The sequence below is a fragment of the Carcharhinus amblyrhynchos genome, chromosome 11 (genome assembly GCF_965287045.1).
Source record: "Carcharhinus amblyrhynchos chromosome 11, sCarAmb.v2.hapA, whole genome shotgun sequence".
NCBI classification, from domain to species: Eukaryota; Metazoa; Chordata; class Chondrichthyes; order Carcharhiniformes; family Carcharhinidae; genus Carcharhinus; species Carcharhinus amblyrhynchos.
Genome location: NC_137334.1, coordinates 56669170 through 56689405, shown reverse-complemented (window position 1 = coordinate 56689405; position 20236 = coordinate 56669170). Strand labels below are relative to the sequence as shown.

The 20236-nt window shown below is 40.7% G+C and overlaps 1 protein-coding gene across 3 annotated transcripts in view; it reads right to left on the bottom strand.

Moving 5' to 3' along the window:
- The window catches only part of LOC145350155 (sodium-driven chloride bicarbonate exchanger-like), a 256118-nt gene that overhangs the window by 120719 nt on the left and 115163 nt on the right, over nucleotides 1-20236 (bottom strand). For 2 of the 3 annotated variants that reach the window (XM_080199161.1, XM_080199163.1), the window contains exons 4-8: nucleotides 19315-19453; nucleotides 16165-16325; nucleotides 13233-13418; nucleotides 8830-8880; nucleotides 8248-8336 (exon numbers count right to left, since the gene is read on the bottom strand). In XM_080199161.1, coding sequence (XP_080055287.1) covers nucleotides 8248-8336; nucleotides 8830-8880; nucleotides 13233-13418; nucleotides 16165-16325; nucleotides 19315-19453 — 626 coding nt within the window. The remainder of the gene's footprint in view (nucleotides 1-8247; nucleotides 8337-8829; nucleotides 8881-13232; nucleotides 13419-16164; nucleotides 16326-19314; nucleotides 19454-20236) is intronic. The other variant, XM_080199162.1, reaches the window with a different exon arrangement.

Sequence of the window (20236 nt, the reverse complement as noted above, 5' to 3'; positions counted from 1 at the left end):
AAGGATCTAGCTGCATTGGAAAGTATGGAGACAGGGTTTGGAAATATGGGGATGAGGAGATATGGGAATTTTGGAGTACCAGACAAAGAGGATTTGCAGTTTAAGAGAATTGAACAGCATTATAAACAGGTTCCACTGGTGACACTATTCTGCCCAGTCAGGTCCAGTTTAAAGGATAAGCTACACGCTTAAAGGGAGACACATTTTTCAGTCCTATGCACAATTTACTCTCTGAAAGGATGGCTAGAAATAATGGACTGGATTTTATGGACCTGTTCAAAGGCTTCCGTATGAATACGTTATGAGATCAGAGATTGTAGCTTAAAGAAATAAATCTGAGGAGAATTGCCTTGATGTGAAATTTATTCAGATGGATCCCAGCATTGAAAGGTTTGATTTTGAAGCTAAATGTTAATTAATCTAACAATCTCTCAGCCATCTCAACTAACCCGTGCTGCCATGAAGATGAGTAATTCAGGGTGGAGCCTTACTTTGAATTCTGGGATTTTTCAGAAAGTCTTTGAGATTGGCACTAAAGACACTCAACTTAGTGGGTCATGTTCAGCAGGCAAAGAAAGAAGGATTCTGCTAAGATCAGACAAGCAGCTCAAGCGAGGTCATAAATTCCCTCCCGTTATGTTTTGAAGAATTGTTTTGGAATTGCTTTGCCAAAGGCTAATGGAAGCATCCCCATGAAAGTTCATATCACGGAGATTAACTGGATTAACTAAGGAGAAATCAAAGTGAATTCCTGAAAGCTGTGGTGATTTGCTTTGTTTCCAGGAAGTGAAGGAACCTTCAAGAGCCTGGTAATTAGCCAAAAGCTCTCTCCTGGGAGAGGGGGTGTTGTGGAAAGTGACAAAGATAAAATGAAGGTTCCGTTGAGAATTTTAGTTTAAAGTATATGTGAATGTGTTTTGCTCTGCTTTTCAATGTAAAATTAGCAGCTCAAAGGGAAAGCAAAACCAGACAGCTGGAAACTGGAAAAGAAACCTGGTGTTAGCCTCTATTTCCCTCCCCTACCACCAAGTTTCTGAGGCCCTCAAGAATGTAAGATTAATTCCACAATTTGGAAAGTGAGGGATGGAAACCTTTATCACCAATTATGAGAAAATAGTAAGACTGCGAAAATAGTCACCAAATAGCTGAACTTTCTTAATTGACAGAGTATTTGGGAGAGCCCAGAAAGTCTACTCATGTTGATTTCTGATGCGTCCATTAATTATGAACAAACAAAGGCTGCCATATTTAGTGCCTGAGGGTTAGTCCCAGACACATTTTTAAAAAATTAATCCATGGAATGTGGCCATTGCTGGCAGGGCCTGCCATTCATTGACCTTATGAAGCTAGTTATGAGCTGCCTTATTAAACTTACAGTCCATATGGTGTAGATACATCCACAGTGCTATTAGGGAGGAAGTTCCAGGATTTTGATCCAGCAACACTGAAGGACAGCGATATGTTTCCAAGTCAGGTATGGTGAGTGGCTCCAAGGGGAACTTTCAGATGGTGTGTTCCCATGTGTCTGCTGACCTTATCCTGCTAGATGGTGGCAATCATGGGTTTGGAAGGCGCTGTAAAAGGAGCCTTGGTGAGTTCCATCTTGTATCTGGTACACTCTTCTGGCACCTTTCGTCAGTGGTAGAAGGAACAAATGGTTGTGGATCAATCAAGCGGGCTACTTTACCACGGATGGTGGATAGCTTCTTGAGTGTTGCTGGAGCTGCATTCATCCAGGCTAGTGTGGAGAATATTCTGTCTTTTGCCTTGTAGATGGTGAACAGGCTTTGAGGAATCAAGAGGTGAGTTACTTGCAGCAAGAATGCTAGCTTCTCATCCACTCTTGTATTTATATGACTAGTCCCATTCAGTTTCTAGTCAATGATAACCCTAGGATTTTGATAGTAGGGAGATTCAGTGATGATAATGCCATTTAATGTCAAGGGTGAGAGTAGGATTTGCTTTTCTTGAAGATGGGCATTACCTGGCACTTCTGTGGCATGAATATTCCTAACCTTTGTCAGCCCAAGCCTGAATTTTGTAAAGGGCTTACAGAATTTGGATCGGAATAGCGTGAGTATCTGAGGAGCTGTGAATGATACTGAACATTGTGCAGTCATCAGTGAATATCCGCATTTTTGACCTTATGATGGAAGGAGGGTCATTGATGAAGCAGCTAAAGATGGTTGGGTCGCAGCCATTAAATTGAGGAACACCTGTAGTGATTTCCTGAAACTGTAGTGATTGACCTTCAACAACTACAGCCATCTTCCTTTATATTAATTATGACTCCAATCGGTGGAGAACTTTCCCCCTGATTCCCACTGACCTCAGTTTTGCTAAGGTTCCTTAATGTTATGCTTGGTCAAATGCTGCCTTGATGACAATGCGGTCAGTCTCATCAACCTCTGGAGTTCAGCTCCTCTGCCCATGTTTGAACAAAGGCTGTGAGGAGCTGAATGACTCTGGTGGAACCCAAACTGAACATCAGTGAGAAGGTTACTGCTCAGCACTGTTGTTGACCCCTTCCATCATGCTACAGATGATTGAGAGTAGACTGACGGGACGGTAATTGGGCAGATGGATTTTTCCAGCGTTTTATGAACAGGGCATAGCTGGGTAACTTTCCACATTTATGTGTCAATGACAGTATTTTTCTGTACTGAAACACTTGGGCTGGTGGCATGGCATTGATCTTCAGTACTATTGCTGGGATATTGTCAGGGACCATAACCTTTGCAGTATCCAGTGCTTCAGCCATTTCCTGACATCAGGTGAAGTAAACCAAATTGGCTGAAGACTGGCATCTATGATGCTGGGGACCTCCAGAGGAGTCTGAGATGGATCATCCACTCAAAACTGCTGGCTGAAGATTCTGCAAACGAGAGTGTTATTTAAGATTAATAGGATCAACTGTTCATTCGGGTGGACTGTAAGTGAGGACTACACTGTTCTTTGACAGAGAGATGAGTCATTGGTGAATTGTGGTTAGGAAAAATGCACTTCCACTCGGATCAAACTATGACTGAACGTGAGATTAGGGAAACATGAAAGATTATCTGTTGCATAGATGGGATCCTCCATCATTGAGAATGGGGATATTTGTGGAGCCTTCTCCTCTAGTGAGTTATTTAATTGTCCACCGCCATTCACAGCTGGATGTGACAACACTGCAAAGGTTAGGTCTGATCCATTGGTTGTGAAATCACTTAGATCTGACTAATGCTTGCAATTTAGGCTGTGTGATATGCAGGTAATCTTGTGTTATTGCTTCACCTGGATGAACACTTCATTTTTAGGTACGCCTGATGCTGTTCCTGGCTTGCCCTTCTGCACTCTTCATTGATGGTATATCGCCAATATTCTGGAGCACTCATAAGAAACCCATACAAGCCTACAGATTTTGAATGGTTGGAGAACCATTTCAACGGTGGGCTCACTCTTTAAAAATACAGCCGAGAATGACTATTGTGACAGTTCAGATTGGGGAGCCAGATCATCTGCACTTCCTCTGCTTTCATTGATTACAAGGATTTATACAATGAGGTGTGGGAATTCACTTCCTGAGTGAAGAATTATTTTTTCTTATAACCCTTGGTTGTAGCTCCCAAGGCAAAGGGACAACTATGTGGTCATATGACTTGTAGCAGCCATCCTTTTCGGTTCAACAGAAAACCCATTTATTTTAAAACAGCAATAAGAATAGCATTGAGACCATACATCGCTGGATTTATTTTCATGTTGTAGGAACCGAACAATAGTATAGAACAAGCTTGACTTTCATTGAATGTCAAACAGGGTGCAGCTTCCTTTTGAAGTAAACCTTCACATTGTATGGTTTTATTAACAACATTATTCAAACTTTAAAAAATGCAGAGTGTTATTTAAGATTAAAACAATCAATTATTCATCCAGGTGGACTGAGAGTGAGAATTAGGAGGACTGCACTGTGTTTTGAAAGAAAGAGAGACAAGTCATGGGTGAAACCCAGCCTGCAGGTGCAGCAGGTGGTCAGGAAGATGAATGCGATGCTGGCCTTCATAGCGAGGGGGATTGAATATAAAAGTAGGGACATCTTGCTGCAACTGTACAGGGCACTGGTGAGGCCGCAGCTGGAGTAGTGTGTGCAATTTTGGTCGCCGCACTTGCGCAAGGATATCTTGGCCTTGGAGGGAGTGCAGAGGAGGTTTACTAGGCTGATACCGGAGTTGAGGGGGTTGAACTATGAGGAGAGGCTGAATAAACTAGGCTTGTACTCGTTAGAGTTTAGAAGAATGAGGGGAGAATTCATTGAGACATATAAGATGATGAATGGGATGGACAGGATAGAGGTGGAGAGGCTCTTCCCACTCAGAAAGGACAGTAGGACTAGAGGGCACAGCCTCAAGGTAAAGGGGGGGGCGGTTTAGAACGGAGTTGAGGAGGAACTTCTTTACTCAAAGGGTGGTGAATCTCTGGAGTTCTCTGCCCGTTGAAGTGGTGGAGGCTGCCTCACTAAATATATTTAAGATGCGGGTTGATAGGTTTTTAATAGGCAAGGTGATTAAGGGTTATGGGGAGAGGGCAGGAAGGTGGAACTGAGCCACGACAGGTCAGCCATGATCTTATTGAATGGCGGGGCAGGGTTGAGGGGCTAGATGGCCTACTCCTGCTCCTATTTCTTATGTTCTTATGTTCTTATTGTGATTAAGAAAAGTGCGCTTTCAGTAGCATCAAACTATGCCTGGACATGTGAGGCTTAGGACTCATGAAAGATTGAAAATTAACTATATGCATGTGGAAATTTGGGGTGCATTGATTATTAAGAATGATCTGTGTGCGAGTTGGTGGCCATTGTGGTTGTTCATCAGCAGTGGGCTAGCTGTAAGTAAGTTTGTGGTGATTAAAAGGCATTGTTTATTTGAAGCATATTGATGGGCATTAGAAATACATTGCTGAGAAAACTCATTTTACAAGAAAACAGATGTTGTCAATTTTTATTGAATAATTTTATTGAACCATTTGACACAAAAACTGAGCATTCCACAGCTCGATTAGCAAATTATCAGAAGCAATAATTTGTTAGCTGCTTGAGGAAAATTAAAGGCTCATTATTGCATAAAGTTGTGAATTAATTCCCTGTAATAAAATCCAATTCTCAAAAAGTTTACTATTTAAAAATTAAAATCATATTTCCATGAATTTTTAACAATTCACTAATTGTGGAAAAACTCAGCTTCTTCTTGATTTTTCCAAGCAAAGATGAATAAAGACCACATTTCTGAAAGAGTAATTATGCTTACATCCACACTCTTCCATCTTATCCATAACCCTGTTCATCCTCAAGTTTCTATCCAATTCTCCTTTAAAATTATTTATGGAATCAGCTTTCATCTTTTTGTCCAGCTATAACATTACAGGTCCCAACAATTTTGAGTGACAGAAATCTCAACACTCCTCCAGATAATATATCAATTATTTTAAATCTATGATGTTTATTTGTTGACCCACTCAGCACAGGGAATATTTTTTCTCTATTGTGTCCAAACTCCTCACTATCTTGTGAATCTCAGTTGGGTCGTCTCATAACTTGCTCTGTTCCAAGAAGAACAATCCTGACTTTTCCAATATTTTCTCATTACTGAAGTTCCTCATGCCTGGTAACATGCCAATGAGTCTCCTCAGTATCCTCCCTAAAGCTTTAATATCTCTGTAAAATGTAGAACCCCCAGAATAGTCCATACTTCCATAACTGAGATCCAAGCAATGATTTCTACATTTCTAGTGTACTCTCTTTACTTTTATATGCAATGCCTCAATTTATAAACTCACAGTTTTATAACTTCTTAACAATTTATCCTTCCATCATTAATAATTTACTCAAAAATTGATTCTTCATCACGAAGGGAGTATGAAGACAATAGATTTTAAAGAGTGTCTTATAGATGAGGGAGAGTCTCAGCTTAGGAGCCAAGGCAGCTGAATGGTGGAGTGACCAGAATTGAGGACACAAGAAGCAAGATTTGGAGAAGCAAGAAGATTATGGGGTTTACTGACATAAGTAGGGATGAAGCCAAGAAGAGATTTGTAAACAAGTTTGAGAATTTTAAAATTGAGCTGTTGCCAGACTGGGTATCAATGTAAATCCATGAGCAGAGGGTCGAGGGTAAAAGGGACATGTTGTGATTTGGGATTTAGAAATTGAGAAGAAAAATAAGAATGTGAGTCATTATTAACTGATTTGTTGCATTCTGTGATACTCATGTAACTATAGCTTTATTAAAGATCTGGGGTATGAGTCTTCCCTGCCTCTCATCCAGGCAATAAAACAAGGCAGAGCAAAGAAAATACATCTAAAATACATTTTGACACCCCACCCGCCACCTTAAAAATTCACTCCCTCTACCACTGACACACAGTAGCAATAGTGAATACCATCTACAAATTGCACTGCTGCAACTCATCAAGGCTCCTTTCACAACACTTTTCAAACCTGTGACATCTACCACCTAAGAGGCAAGGGCAACAGATGCATGGGTATACCACCACATGGAAGTTCCCCTTCAAACCACACAACATCCTAACTTGGAATAATGTTGCCATTCCTTCACTGTCGCTGGGTGGGTCAAAATCCTGGAACTCCCTTCTTGACAGCACTATGAAGTGCCTATACCACATGGACTGCAGCGATTCAAATAGGCTACTCAACACCACATTCGAAAGAGAAATTAGGGTTGGGCAACAATGCTGGTCTGTCCAGCACTACTCAGAACCATGAACAAATACAAAAAATCTCTAATGAAGAAAAAGCTTCAACATTGTTTACAACTGGTCTTTTGTCTTAGTTTGGATTCCAATGAATAGTACTTACCCAAACCATTTAGTATTTATTATACTTTATCCTCAAACTAGGCCATGCATAAGATCAAATACTATTAACAGAGTCTGTGCTTTGGTGTATAGCGAAAACAAACATAAATGTGGATTAACATCAGCCAGTTTTGAAGCTGCTTAATTTGGGTTAATTGGAAAGCAGCATTTGCTGATGGAGCATTTTATTTCAATCTCTGTGTCTTTGCACAATTCAAATCACATCTGCTAAAGCTCACAAGCAATATTTCTTTTTTAAAAAATTCTATTCCATGAAAACGTTTCGAATGATGTGGTCATGTGGCTATTGACCACTGTGGAAAATAAAACAATTTCCCTGTTCAGTGAAAAGCATTGTAAGTTTTCAGGTAAAATACCTTGTTCACTTCATGTACGATGCAATTCCTGATGCACTCATGCTCCAGCAGGCAGATGTAAATATATATTTAGTGATATGGAATAAATTAACAATCAAGCTCAAATGGAAAAGGTAACCCAATACACAAAACTGCTCACAGAGGTGGAGTTTCTATTTTGTGACTGAAGCTGCAATGGTATAGTCAGGTTTTGAGTTTCCCGCCAAAACGCAATTTGCATAATCAGAAATGTAAAATCTTTCATATGGCAACATAATCAAACAACGTAATGGAACATAACCATTTCTATTGCTCCACTAACCAGTATTCATTGATATAGTGAAGAGTAACCTGGTGCTTTTTCATTAATACAGCTGAAAATGCTTTTATCAGTAATTACAAATATTTTTGTTAATGGAATTCTGTTCTTCACTCGTTAGTAAACTAATTTTAAATCACTGAAAATGAGTTCTAAAAAAACTATACTGAGCAATTTAATAATCTCATTTTGTACACCACTCAGTTTCTTCATAAATTAAATATTTTTTTCAGAATGAAAATACTGTCAATGAGCTAATTAATGCCTGTGCCCAAGAAAATGAGTGCAATCTGAAGAGCCTTATCAACCCAGTGTAACTGTTGGAATCTCACAAACTGGATTTGTTGACATGGCAGTTTGTGTGGGCAGGAGGCCTGATTCAAGTAAACTGGACTTGGACCAGCAGAAAATATAGCAGAAAACATGAACCTAAGTGGTTTGCGTATCACTCAACTAAAAGTGCACAATCTTTTGCATTTGTTTGGCCAATTTGGCCCAGGTTGTGCTGATATAACTGGCAGAAACATGCAGAAAATTGACCTCAGTATTCCTTAGAAAATGTACCAGCCTTTGACACCAATCTGTCATAAAAACACAAGGAAAAGCTTAAGTATTAGAATATCTATATAACTCAAAATAAAATGGTTCTGTTTGCTTCACTCAGCAATTTTTTGTTTTTGTTTTGTTTGAGTCAGTTGAGATTTTGCCAAAGAAACAACTCACCTTGCTAAAGTCAACGGTACTGTTCTCTCGGCTGACATCAGTTTTGCCTTCCAAATTAGCAGGTGCTGACTGTGGTGAGAACATGTGACCTGATTCAAAGAAAAATGTTAATAGTTCTCCAAAGTACCAGGTTACTTACATTCTGTTTTGTAAGAGTATTAGAAGAAAGTAGAACTAAATAATGCATTGGAAACATGCCTAGATTCAAGCCGACAATACCCTTTGCAGTTAGATTAAGCAAGTCATTCACAATAGTCAGTGTTTTTATGATAGATCACATGAAATGTATTAAAGTACAGAAAATGTTCATTAAACAAAAATAACAGGATCAAATAGGATTAGAAGACAATAACTATATTGTTTTAAATGACGTCTATTGGGCTAATCTGTTTAAATGAACTCCAACTATAAACACTAATAGCCAAAAAAGGCTAATTATAATTATAGTCTGTTCTTTTTGCAAATTATTCCCTGAGAGCCACAATGGTACTCAGCACAGTGTCACAATGCTAACCACTGTGAGATGGAATGTACCAGAAGACACATTTAATGCTTAAGTGATTGGAGTAAACTGTGGATCACCTGAAGCCCTTTGAGGAGAGGTTTCAACATGTCTTGAAGTCTTCACACCAGCTTTCAATAAGTCAAAAAGAAAGGAGTAAGAGAAGCAGAAAGAGTTGAGCCTGTTAGAAATAGGTGCAAATGTGGAAACAAGACACAGAAAACAGATGAGGGCTAATGAGGAAATGAACTAACAATGATAGATGTAAGACAAATTTATACAGAAATGCATGCAATAAAAGTTATGAAATTAATAAACAGAAAAGAAAGAACAAACTAGCATTATTGAGTGATAAACTAAATCAACAGATTGCATCATAAGAAAATCAGTATGTGTGTGTATATATATATATATAAATATATATATATGTAAGTGTATGTATATATATATATATATATATATATGAGTACAGATTTTCATCCAAGAGACAGGTAGCAGGAATGGGGAAATCTTCCAGCTCAGCCCACCCATCTCGATAGAACATGCCAGCAAACCTGGGGATGGGGGTGATATTATGTTATGGTGTTGTCAAGAGGTATCAGAGTCCTTTAGGAACAAAAGGTATTTATTGATTCGAGAAACTTTGGTACAGGTGGGTTATGGAGTTTCCTGATGGGTTCATGCTATTTAATCAAATTAAATTATGCCAGAACTGAGAAACAATGTGCAATGTTGCTGGTATCTCCACATCATATTCCTTCTTCACCTCCTCTTGTTCCTCTTCCTCCTACAGCACCATAGAATCCCTATTCAGAAAGAGGTCATTCAATCCATTACAGCGTCCTACCTCGGCCCTCCACTCCACTCTATCCCCATAACGCCATGCATTAACCATGACTAATCCATCTAGTGTACACATCTTTGGACAGTTAGTGTCAATTTAATATGGTCAATCCACCTAACCTGCACATCTTCGGACTATAGGAAGAAACCAGAGGAAACCTAGAGTCATACATTCATAGAGATTTACAGCATGGAAACAGGACCTTCGGCAAAACTTGTCCATGCTTCCTTTTTTTTAAACTCCTAAGTTAGTCCCAATTGCCCGCATTTGGCCCATATCCCTCTATACCCATCTTACCCACGTAACTGTCTAAATGCTTTTTAAAAGATAAAAAATTGTACCCATCTGTCCCACTACCTCTGGCAACTTGTTCCAGACAGTCACCAACCTGTACGAAAAATTGCCCCTCTGGACTCTTTCGTATCTTTACCCTCTCACCTTAAACATATGCCCTCTAGTTTTAGACTCCCCTACCTTTGGGAAAAGATATTGACTCTCTAGCCGATCTATGCCGCTCATTATTTTATAGACTTCCATAAGATCACCCCTCAGCCTCCTAAGCTCCAGAGAAAGAAGTCCCAGTCTATCCAGCCTCTCCTTATAACTCAAACCATCAAGTCCCAGCAGCATACCAGCAAATCTCTTCTGCATTCTCTCTAGTTTTATGATATCCTTTGTATTATAGGGTGACCAGAACGGTACACAGTATTCCAAGTGCAGCCTTACCAATGTCTTGTACAACTTGTATTCAATGTTCTGACTGATGAAACCAAGCATGCTGAATGCCTTCTTCACCATTCAATCCACCTGTGACTTCACTTTCAAGGCGCTATGAACATGTACCCCTAGATCTCTTTGTCCTGTAACTCTCCCCAGTGCCCTACCATTAATCGAGTAAGTCCTGCCGTGGTTCAATCTGCCAAAATGCATCACCTTGCCTTTATCTAAATTAAGCTCCATTTACCATTCGTCAGCCCACAGGCCCAATTGCAATGGGAAATAACTTCCTTCACTGTCCACTATGCCACCAATCTTGGTGTCATCTGTAAACTTACTAACCATGTCAATGTTGGGAAAGTTAAAATCCCCAACTATTACCACTCAATTTTTTTTGAAGCTATCTGTAATCTCCTTACATATTTGCTCCTCAATTTCCCGCTATTTGGGGGCCTAAGTATTCATAGGGAGAATGTGCAAACTTCACACAGACAGTCACCCAAGGTCAGAACTGAACCCTGGTCCCTGGTGCTGTGAGACAGTGGAGCTAACATTGTGCCACTGTGAAGCCCTGAATAGGAACTCTGTTCAGTCCCTTCTTTCTCCTTTAGTTTCATTCCTCATGGCTGCACCACATTGCACACCAGTTTCAGTCTCATGATCTGTGCTGGTGCATACAGAAGGGCCCCCAGATCTGTCCAGTTGCCTAAAGCCTATCTTCAACATCCTGATTGCTTACTCAGTGAGGGTTCTCATGGTTATCTGACTTCAATTCTTTTGCTCATTTTTGAGGTTCTTAGCACAGGTTATCAATCATATCTTTAGTGGGTAGTCCTCAACTTCTAGAAGCCAATCATTAACTGCTTCAACGTCCAAGAGCTCTGGGAGGGTGAAATGGTGCAGGACAAAATCATTATGGCAGCTCCTTCGGATCTTACTCATCCATGCATGGTGATCATTTTGTGGTTACACAAGAACTGCAGATTGATGGAGAGGAAGCTCTTGAGAATGATGAAGAATCCAGGTTGGTTTGGCGGCATTTAAATTGCCACATGTGTGAAATGATTACTTGCTGAGCCTGTGGCCCACAACCAAGCTCCTGCTATTCTCATTTGCCTCATCAGTGGCAGTGTACTGTTGGCCATGGCAAACATGGTATCTGTCATCTGAGTGACACTGTTGTGAGCAGGAGCTTGCAAATCTCTCATGTGAAGCCCTGGAGGAAGCCAGACGCAAAGATGTTGAGAGTTGTGGCTTTGACAGCCATTGACAAAGCACAGCCAGCAGATCCACATGGCAGATCTTCTTCAAGCAAGCTACAGACATCGGCAAACTCCTGACACAATATCTTGAGCCCACTGGTGTCCAGACATATCCAGGAAATTGAATCTCTGCCCACTTATTCTGTGCGAGGGGGATCACCTCCTCCAAGCTGCACTGCTATGGGGTTAATAAGAAGAAGGCCACTCCAGCCGCTTGAGTTGTAATGCTGCTGCTCATTTTGGTCCTTATCTGAATTCAAGGTAAAGCTGCAAAAGTGGCACCCATGCTGAACAAATGTTTGTCAGATGGAAAGACGAGTTACACAAAATTCCAAAGTAGTAGAAATTATCTCCAAAGTAGTAACTAATAGGAATACATGCCTTTCAGTTAGGCAAGGAAACAGGTGTGAAGTCTCAGTATTTATAGAAAGTCATTCACTCAGCTCCCTTAATTCCCACCATCCTATAATCTTGATTTCACTGGTGAATTCAGGAAACCTGAGAAACCCATATACTCACAGTTAATGTTGAAAATCCCAGTTAAAAAAGTTATTAATGAGCTATTAACATTTTAAAAAGTTTCTCATGTGAAGGCACTGCCATTAAAAACAAAGGACACAGTTTTCCTGCCCGTTGGGACACTTTGATTTTTTGGGGGAAAATCGCCCCCAAAGTTGGCGGGTTTGAGTCAGATTCCCAACTCTCTGTCAATTTCAGTGCTCTTAAGCACCTCTGTGCTCGCAAACCCACTCATTTTGTTAGGATGGTTTTCCCCTTGTCTAATCCCATTAGATTAAAAACAACCCATTGGTCAAAATTTTCTTTTTGCTGGACATGCTGCCAGATGTTTGGCATTGATAAAATCACCATAGTCCCAGATGACTGCAGACTGCTCTGACCTTTGAGGCAGAGAGCTGACTAGTGGTAAATTTAACCTGAGGATCACCACACCTCAGGCGGGGAGTAAGGTTGAAAAGACTGAGCCTTCCCGAATAACCTCAGCCAGTACGGGAATTGAACCCTTGCTGTTGGCATCAATCCGCATCACAACCAACTGTCCAGCCAACTGAGCTAACTAATGGCAAGAGCAGTGATGATGCTCTCAAAAGCATATGAAGATGTTAAACACTAAGGAGAACGATCCGTGATACAAGTGTTGAAAACAATTACAGTGAAGAGGAAAGAGAAAACCAGAATCTAAGTAGATTTATAAACTAATGCACAGAGGAAAATGCTAGTGAAGTACCTCTACTCATCCCCGGCTGATATTAGCTAACACAGTGTAAACTAAAAATGGAAAATGGGGTACTTGAGTTATATTGAACCATTATGGGAGCACAAAAACCCTTTAAAAACTTGGTCAGTCACAAAATACAGTGTTTAACAAAAATCAATTGCATTCTGGGAAGTGCAGAAACGTAAGATGGAACAAAATGGGATGAAATAAAATGTGATAATAGAAAGGATTTTTAGCCAAACAGAATTAAATTAGAATATCCCATCTTACTAATATATTAGTTACTCTTAATAAACAATTTCACTTAAATATATAAAACTGTTCTAATTCTACGTTTACATTAGTTATAAATACTAAACAAATTTACACTACTTGCTTTGACAAATATTTTACTTTCATTTGTAACAACAGGAAGGAGCTCACCATTTTTATCCAATGAGTGTGGATCAGAATGTTTCTTTCCAATGTCAGCAAAGGATCTAACTATAGGAATTCGATTGCTCAGCTTCTTCTGATTCTGATGATGATGTCGCTTTAGGAGGGCCTGATGCACCTTTTGACGGACATCATCACTTAGTCCGGAAGCCACTTGCTGATCCAGAATGAGGTCTGTGAAAAGTCAACTGAAATCAATTATTGCCAACTTTTGAGACACATTGCTCAGAAATTCTGCAGGTTAACCCGTGCCTGTTCAAAAAATATAAATTTAGGCTTTGTTTGCAATACATTTTTTTATATCCTGAATTTGGTCATTGTTATACCTCTGTCTCAGGTATGCAATTAGTTGTTTCATTGTACAGAAGTTGAGTATTGCTGAAAAAAGAGACAGGGGCCGGAATTTTTCAATTCCGCCTGCCACGAGAATCGGACTGGGCATGGAGTGGAGAATGGGAATCCATTGGCTTCAAGCGGAAGTTTACAGTTTCAGGACGAATGAGACTATAAAATCCCACCCATGCTGTTGAAGCTTTTCATCTTGCGCTCATCAAGGTTGTTTCACAAGAATGCCAACTGTAAAGAGTATAGTAATTTATACTGGATGAGAAGAGAAGTTGGCAAGTGGACACAGCAAGGGGCATAACATCTCTACCAGAGTCCACTTGCCTACAAATCAGCACTCTCTTCTCATCCAGTATAAATTGCAGTTCCCTTTACAATTGGTATTCTTGCATGTAAGGACTTTAATCAGGCAATTGAGGTTGGCCTGTTAGAATATGAACTCTCTGATTACCAAATTGATAGGCCAATCAGGGAGCCTCTTGCTTTGTATTTAACCAGGCATATCAGTTCCATTGGGATTCCAAGTGTAGATTGGTAACTGAAAGCACTCTGTATGTGGTCAGCAGACTTGTAAATAAAGGAATTTTGGTGAAGGAACTTCTGCCTCCAAAGACTTACTACATTGCAAACTTGTCCTAAAGGTTCAAGGTGAAAAGCTTCGACAACATGTCTCTTTTTTCAGCAATGCTCAGGTTCTGTACCACCAAATTACTATGTGTATTCCTGCGACAGAGGTATGACAATGACCAAATTCGGGATGTCAACAACATAATTAATCACAGAATTTTAAAAATCTTACAACATTGTTTCTATTACTTTAATGTCCTTAATATCAAGAGTCATTTATAATATCATGCACAAACTAACCTAGAAACATAGAACAGGGTCAGGCCAAGCAGTGCTGGGAGTAGATGAAGAAAAGAGAGTGGATAAGGGATTGATAGATGGTGGGATCAGCATAAATAGAGGAAGGGCAAAATGATAGTGGAGTATATAGCAGACGAGAGACCAGGTAATGTGAACATCTGGATAGTCTGGAAAACACTGCAATTATATATATGCACAAGCTTGAATGTACAAAAAGATAACGGTAAGGACACAAGGACATGAAAAACATTTTAACCCAAGGAATAATAAAATATCAAAGAAAGAGAAACAGCTTGCACTTATATAATGCCAATTATGACATCCCAAGGTGTTTTATAGTCAATAAGGCATTTTTCAACTGTCGTGATTGTTGTATGATAGCAACTTCCCTTCAAAAGGAATAAGTGGTTTGCAAGAGAGGAAGTTAAACCACTTATCCCCTTTGAAGAAACCGCAACTATCAATCAAGCTTAGAATGTTTGCAAACATTGTGTAGGAACAATGGAGGGTATTTCAGATGCACTGAAATGTGAAGGGAACACAGCTGAGTGCATACTGAGTAAAAAACAGTAAGCTGTCAGTCAAAGGTGGATAAAATTACTGGACTGAAAGTAAAGAGAAACAAAGGTTTTCATTGGGTTAAAAGGCATTTCAAAATCTCTAAGCTTTCTACGAAGGTTGAGAGACTTGAAATAAATGCAGCATTAAAACTTCGAGGCTGAGTGAACAGCTGTGAAGATGGAAATTGCCTCCTTAGCAAAAGTGACTGTCTTCTGACAGTCAGAGGATTTCAAAGGATCTGCTTACAACTGCAGCTTCTGACAGAGAGAAAAGGAAATCCTTGATGCAGAATGGAGTGCTGCTGCAATTTAAAAGCCTGACTAATGGAGATCAAAGTGCCCAGGCCACTTCAAAGTTCTCACAGATGATATTCACGAATGAAATTGTTGAGTTGACAGAGCTGCCTGAAATCACCATGCCAGGGTTGACCTTCAGAACTGCCAGGGCTGAAAGGGACAGTCCAGCCAAGGGATTCCATCTCAGGCGGACAGTGCTGAGATCAGCCCCTGGCACTCAGCCCAAGCCCACCCAACCCCCACGATTCTTGACAGTGGCAGAGAGAAATGGGCAATGGACTTACCTCCTTGACTCCCCGCTGTACCAAAGCCTGCCTAGTGCAGATCCCACTGGAGGGGTGGGAGGTGATGACTGCTAAAAAGGCCTTCTGAATATTTATCAGGTTCCCACCCACTCTGGCTGTGAACCCGATCAGGGCTGGCATGACAGACTGGCAGCATTGCACTGGCTTGGCACCTGGTGCTAAACGTGTATTTCTGTCAACGCCAATGCTTCAGGCCAACATGATTCCTGCTGGGGGCTACCGGGCCCAGAGAATTGCCTCTGTAGACTTTCTAGCAGGATCACTGTTTGGTCAAAGTCTGTTGATGGTAAGGGAATACACAAAACTATAGCTAAAACAGTAGCTTTCAGCAACGTAGTATTTCCCACAGCTTGATATGTGAGGACAGTCACTAAATTAATTGATGTTACTAATAAATAATTTTGACCTGACAGTATCAAAAGCCAACTTTTATGAGTCCCATCACTTAATGATACAAATAAGACAAAGTTGTTTTTTGTTGTAATACATCCGGTCGTTCTCTGGCTATGAATAACAGTTCTGCTACGATATTCTGTGCAACAATACCTGAAATCTCCTCTATGGTGCTGGCTCTCATGTCCAACAGGACTGTGCCATTGATGATACAACTCCTCAACTCAAATAGGCTGTGAAGTGACAACGTGGCAACATACGGTTTGCTCCAGCGATCTCCTCCATCTTCAACGTCCTCTTCAAACTTTAACCACCTGAATTCACAGACATACAGCTGAGTACATAATGCACTTAAACTACCCACTATTTATCAAGATGCACTACTGTACTGATACCAATCTCCAAAATGGCATTTTGAGTGCTGCATTCTGTCAGCCCACACAGACACTTTATTTTAGAGTACTGTAATCAGTACATAAAGATCTTATTTTCCAGACATAACAGTACTTTAATCACACTGTAACACACTGCTAAACTATTAAGCGCTACATTTGTGAAGTATTGTTTCTCACTATTCAAGCAATTATCTAATATTTTAAGAGCTTAGTTATCAAAGTTTAAATATGTATCCAAGGAATTAAGTGTTATTTTCCAGAAGCTTGCATTCTTATTGACAGATCAAATGTATCAGGTATATTGTAGGACACATTCTTAGAACCTATTATGAAATATGGGGCTTAATTTAAGGGAGAAAGGAGGAGGCAGGGGAGGAAAAAGCTCCAGCACCAATCCCCCACCATAGTCGCAAGCCTACTGACTTTTAAAAAGGCTGCCCTGCAGCTATAGCTGGCTGGAGGTTACCTTAACAAGGTAACTGTAGGACTTCCGTCCATCAGGAATAGGAGGTTCCAGCCTCAAAAGCTGCCAGCTAATCAGGCTGGTTGGCAGCTGAGTAATCCCATCTTGCCAAAAATCAGTAGGGACAGTAGCTGGGACTATAAGCAGTTCCCAGGAGAAGGAACATGGATGCCAGATTGAAAAGGGAATTCGTAGATGAGAAGGGATTGGGAACCCAAGGTGGGTGGTGGTGGGGTTAGTTCTGGAGGCCAGTGGGAGTCCCAAAATGGGAGTGGATGGGAGGTAACATCACATGGAGGTAGGGTGGGATGGCTCCCGATGGATACAAGGCATTCCCCAAAGAAGTGACCTGAGATGGTGAAAAAGCTTTCGTCCTACCTTCCCCGGCCACACGTATTATTGTAGAACATGCCCTTAATTGGTCTGTTCAATAGACCTGTTCACTCAAGTCTGGCAATGGAGCTTTTTTAGATGATCTCCAGCTGAGCCTTGGATTTGGACACACTTCTTGCATGTCAGACTGCAATTTCTTTATTTTTTCATGCTTTCGAGGTCTCTCCTTCACTGCCACCATTTTCTAACATTGTTTGGTGTCTCACTAAGCAGTCCAGAGGCTTATATACCTGAACATAATCTGTCTATTGCCAGCTGTTAACTGCACACATCTCCAAGGTCCAGCCGTGCATGAGTGCTGTCTTCATGCTGGCTTCTGTTAGTTTCTACTACACATATCTACCATCATGTGACTCTCCACACCACTATGTGGGCACTTGGCAATTTTACTGTATAAATGGACAAAGTTCCTGTAGTTAATAAATATATGCCGAAAAACCTACTTAAGACAATGAAGACTTCAGTAGACATGCTGAATGGTATCCAACACCCTACAACAAATAGGCTTAAGGGAGGCGGGCTGGCTGATTCCTTACCTGTCCACTCTATTATGGGGACAAGTTGAAAATGGGCACAAATGCAGTAGCTTAGCTACCTGTCCTATTTTACATGCCCTTCACCTCTCTTTCTACAAATTTGATGGCTGGGGGCCCATTAAGCTCTCCCATCATTATTTGCAGAACTTTTCCCAGTCCATCACATAAACCAGCCTCCCACTCATTGACACTGTCTACGCTTGCTGCTGCCTCAGAAAGGCAGCCAACATAATCAAGGACCCCATGCACCCTGGACATTCTCTCTTTTACCTGCTTCCGTCGGGAAAAATACACAAAAGTCTGAGCTCATGAACCAACCAGGAACAGGAACAGCTTCTTCTCTGCTGCCATCAGACTTTTAAGTTGATCTTTCTCTACACTTTAGCTATGACTGTAACACTACATTCTGCACTCTCTCTTTTCCTTCTCCCCTACGTACTCTATGAACAATATGCTTTGTCTGTTTAGAGTCCAAGAAACAATGCTTTTCACTGTATACCAATACATGTAACAATAATAAGTCAAATCAAAATACTGCTTCAGGTCATATTGTTATGTAAGTCAATTAATTAGTGCTAATATTAAATATAATTTCTGTGTGATGGAGTTTTGATGAATTGGTCCACTCTCTCCAAGAGGAGTTGCCTTCTTATGTGTATATTTCTTGGGAGGCATTTGACCCTGCTCATCTGTGGAAATTCTTTGTGTCACCCTGAATAGTGGAGCATAATTTAGCAGATGGGCATTAGGGCTGAGTCCAATTCAAATCTCATGGCCACACCTCCAACAGAGTTCAGTAACAGGGAGCCTTGGTTGATTTTCCTTAACCCACAATGCAGCATCCACCAACACAACACCCTCACCATCCCAACCAGAATTTAACATGGGACAGCTTCTCAGTGCCTTAATGAGCTAAAACATCAAAAAAGTGCATGGCAGTCAGAAGAAATATAAAGAACGAAGAACTGTACAGCACAGGAACCGGCCTTCGCCCCCCCCCCGCCCCCAAGCCTGTGCCAATCATGTTGTTCTATCTAAGCCAACCGCCTGTATCCCTCTATTCCCCGTCTGTTCATGCACCTACCCAAATAAGTCTTAAATGTTACTACGTATCTACCTCAACTACCTCACTTGGCAATGCATCCCAAGCCACAACCACTCGCTGTAAAAAGCTTCGCCTGCATTTCTCCACTGAACCTTTCGCCCCTTACCTTGAACTTGTGCCCCCTTGTAATTGTCATTTCTACCCTGGGAAACGGCTTTCAACCGTTCACCCTAAATATGTCCCTCATAATTTTATAAACTTCTATCAGGTCGTCCTTCAGCCTTTGTCATTCCAGGGAGAACAATTCCACTTTACTCCTCACAGCTAATACCCTCCATATCAGGCAAAATCTTGGTAAACCTTTTCCGTACTCTCTCCAAAGCTTCCACATCCTCTGGTACTGTAATCATCAAAGAAAATTGAATATCACTAGTTTCATTTGTTCAAGCAATATGTAGAAACAAAACTCACCTAGCAGTCTCTTTCCATTCTGTATCTTCACCATTGCGCATGCAGATTTCATCAAGCTCAGTGAAAAGGTCATGAGGGATATGTTCTTCATCATCGTCTTCTGTTCCAAGAATAAATTGCACACGCTGGGATGGAGTATCTGAAAGATATATAAAAAAACACTAAAAAAGAAATTTTACAGGTGACATTTTTATAACAAACAACATTTTTGATGTACAGTCACAGCACTGATTATTAATCCATGTTCCAGATGTAGGCTGACTTCCCACACATTTCTGGCATTTACTATTTTAAGTCCTTTAAAGGAAATTAATTGAGGTCAACGATCTCCACCACAGGGATGTCACAAGAGACTTCAGAAAACCTGTGACTCATGCTTCCCATTGCAGCAGCGAAACAAATAACTCAGGTAGAAGGGATGCAACCTCGTTTCAAGAGATTTATTGCCCCTTTAAAGAGACCTGGGGAGTCCCACCAGAAATTGCAAAGGAAGAAGTGGCTGGGCTGTGCATTTTCCAAGGTGAGTGGACAGACAGCCCATTAATCACATTGAGATGAGTTCTGAGAATTAAATTTCCTGGGTTCTTCTCTGTGTGAAACTTTAATAGCTCCCCACTTAGCTCAACCATTGCAAACGTAACTCCAACATCCTGCCCCATTTAAAATTAGAATTAATGGCCTAACTCTTCCAGTCTCTGGATCATCGGAAACTAGACACATGACCCAAAGTGTGCTTCCGGACCCCGCAGAAATCCTGACCAGCTGACCCCTGTGGGAATTGCCCAGGAAATTTCAACTTCTGATGGGCGATTCCCCTACTCCCTGGGACCTTCTGCGAAGGTAACAATCTCCGATCTAACATCACAGGCTTCTGACATTTTTGTGGGATTTACCTAAATAGTTTCCAGCAAACATTACACAG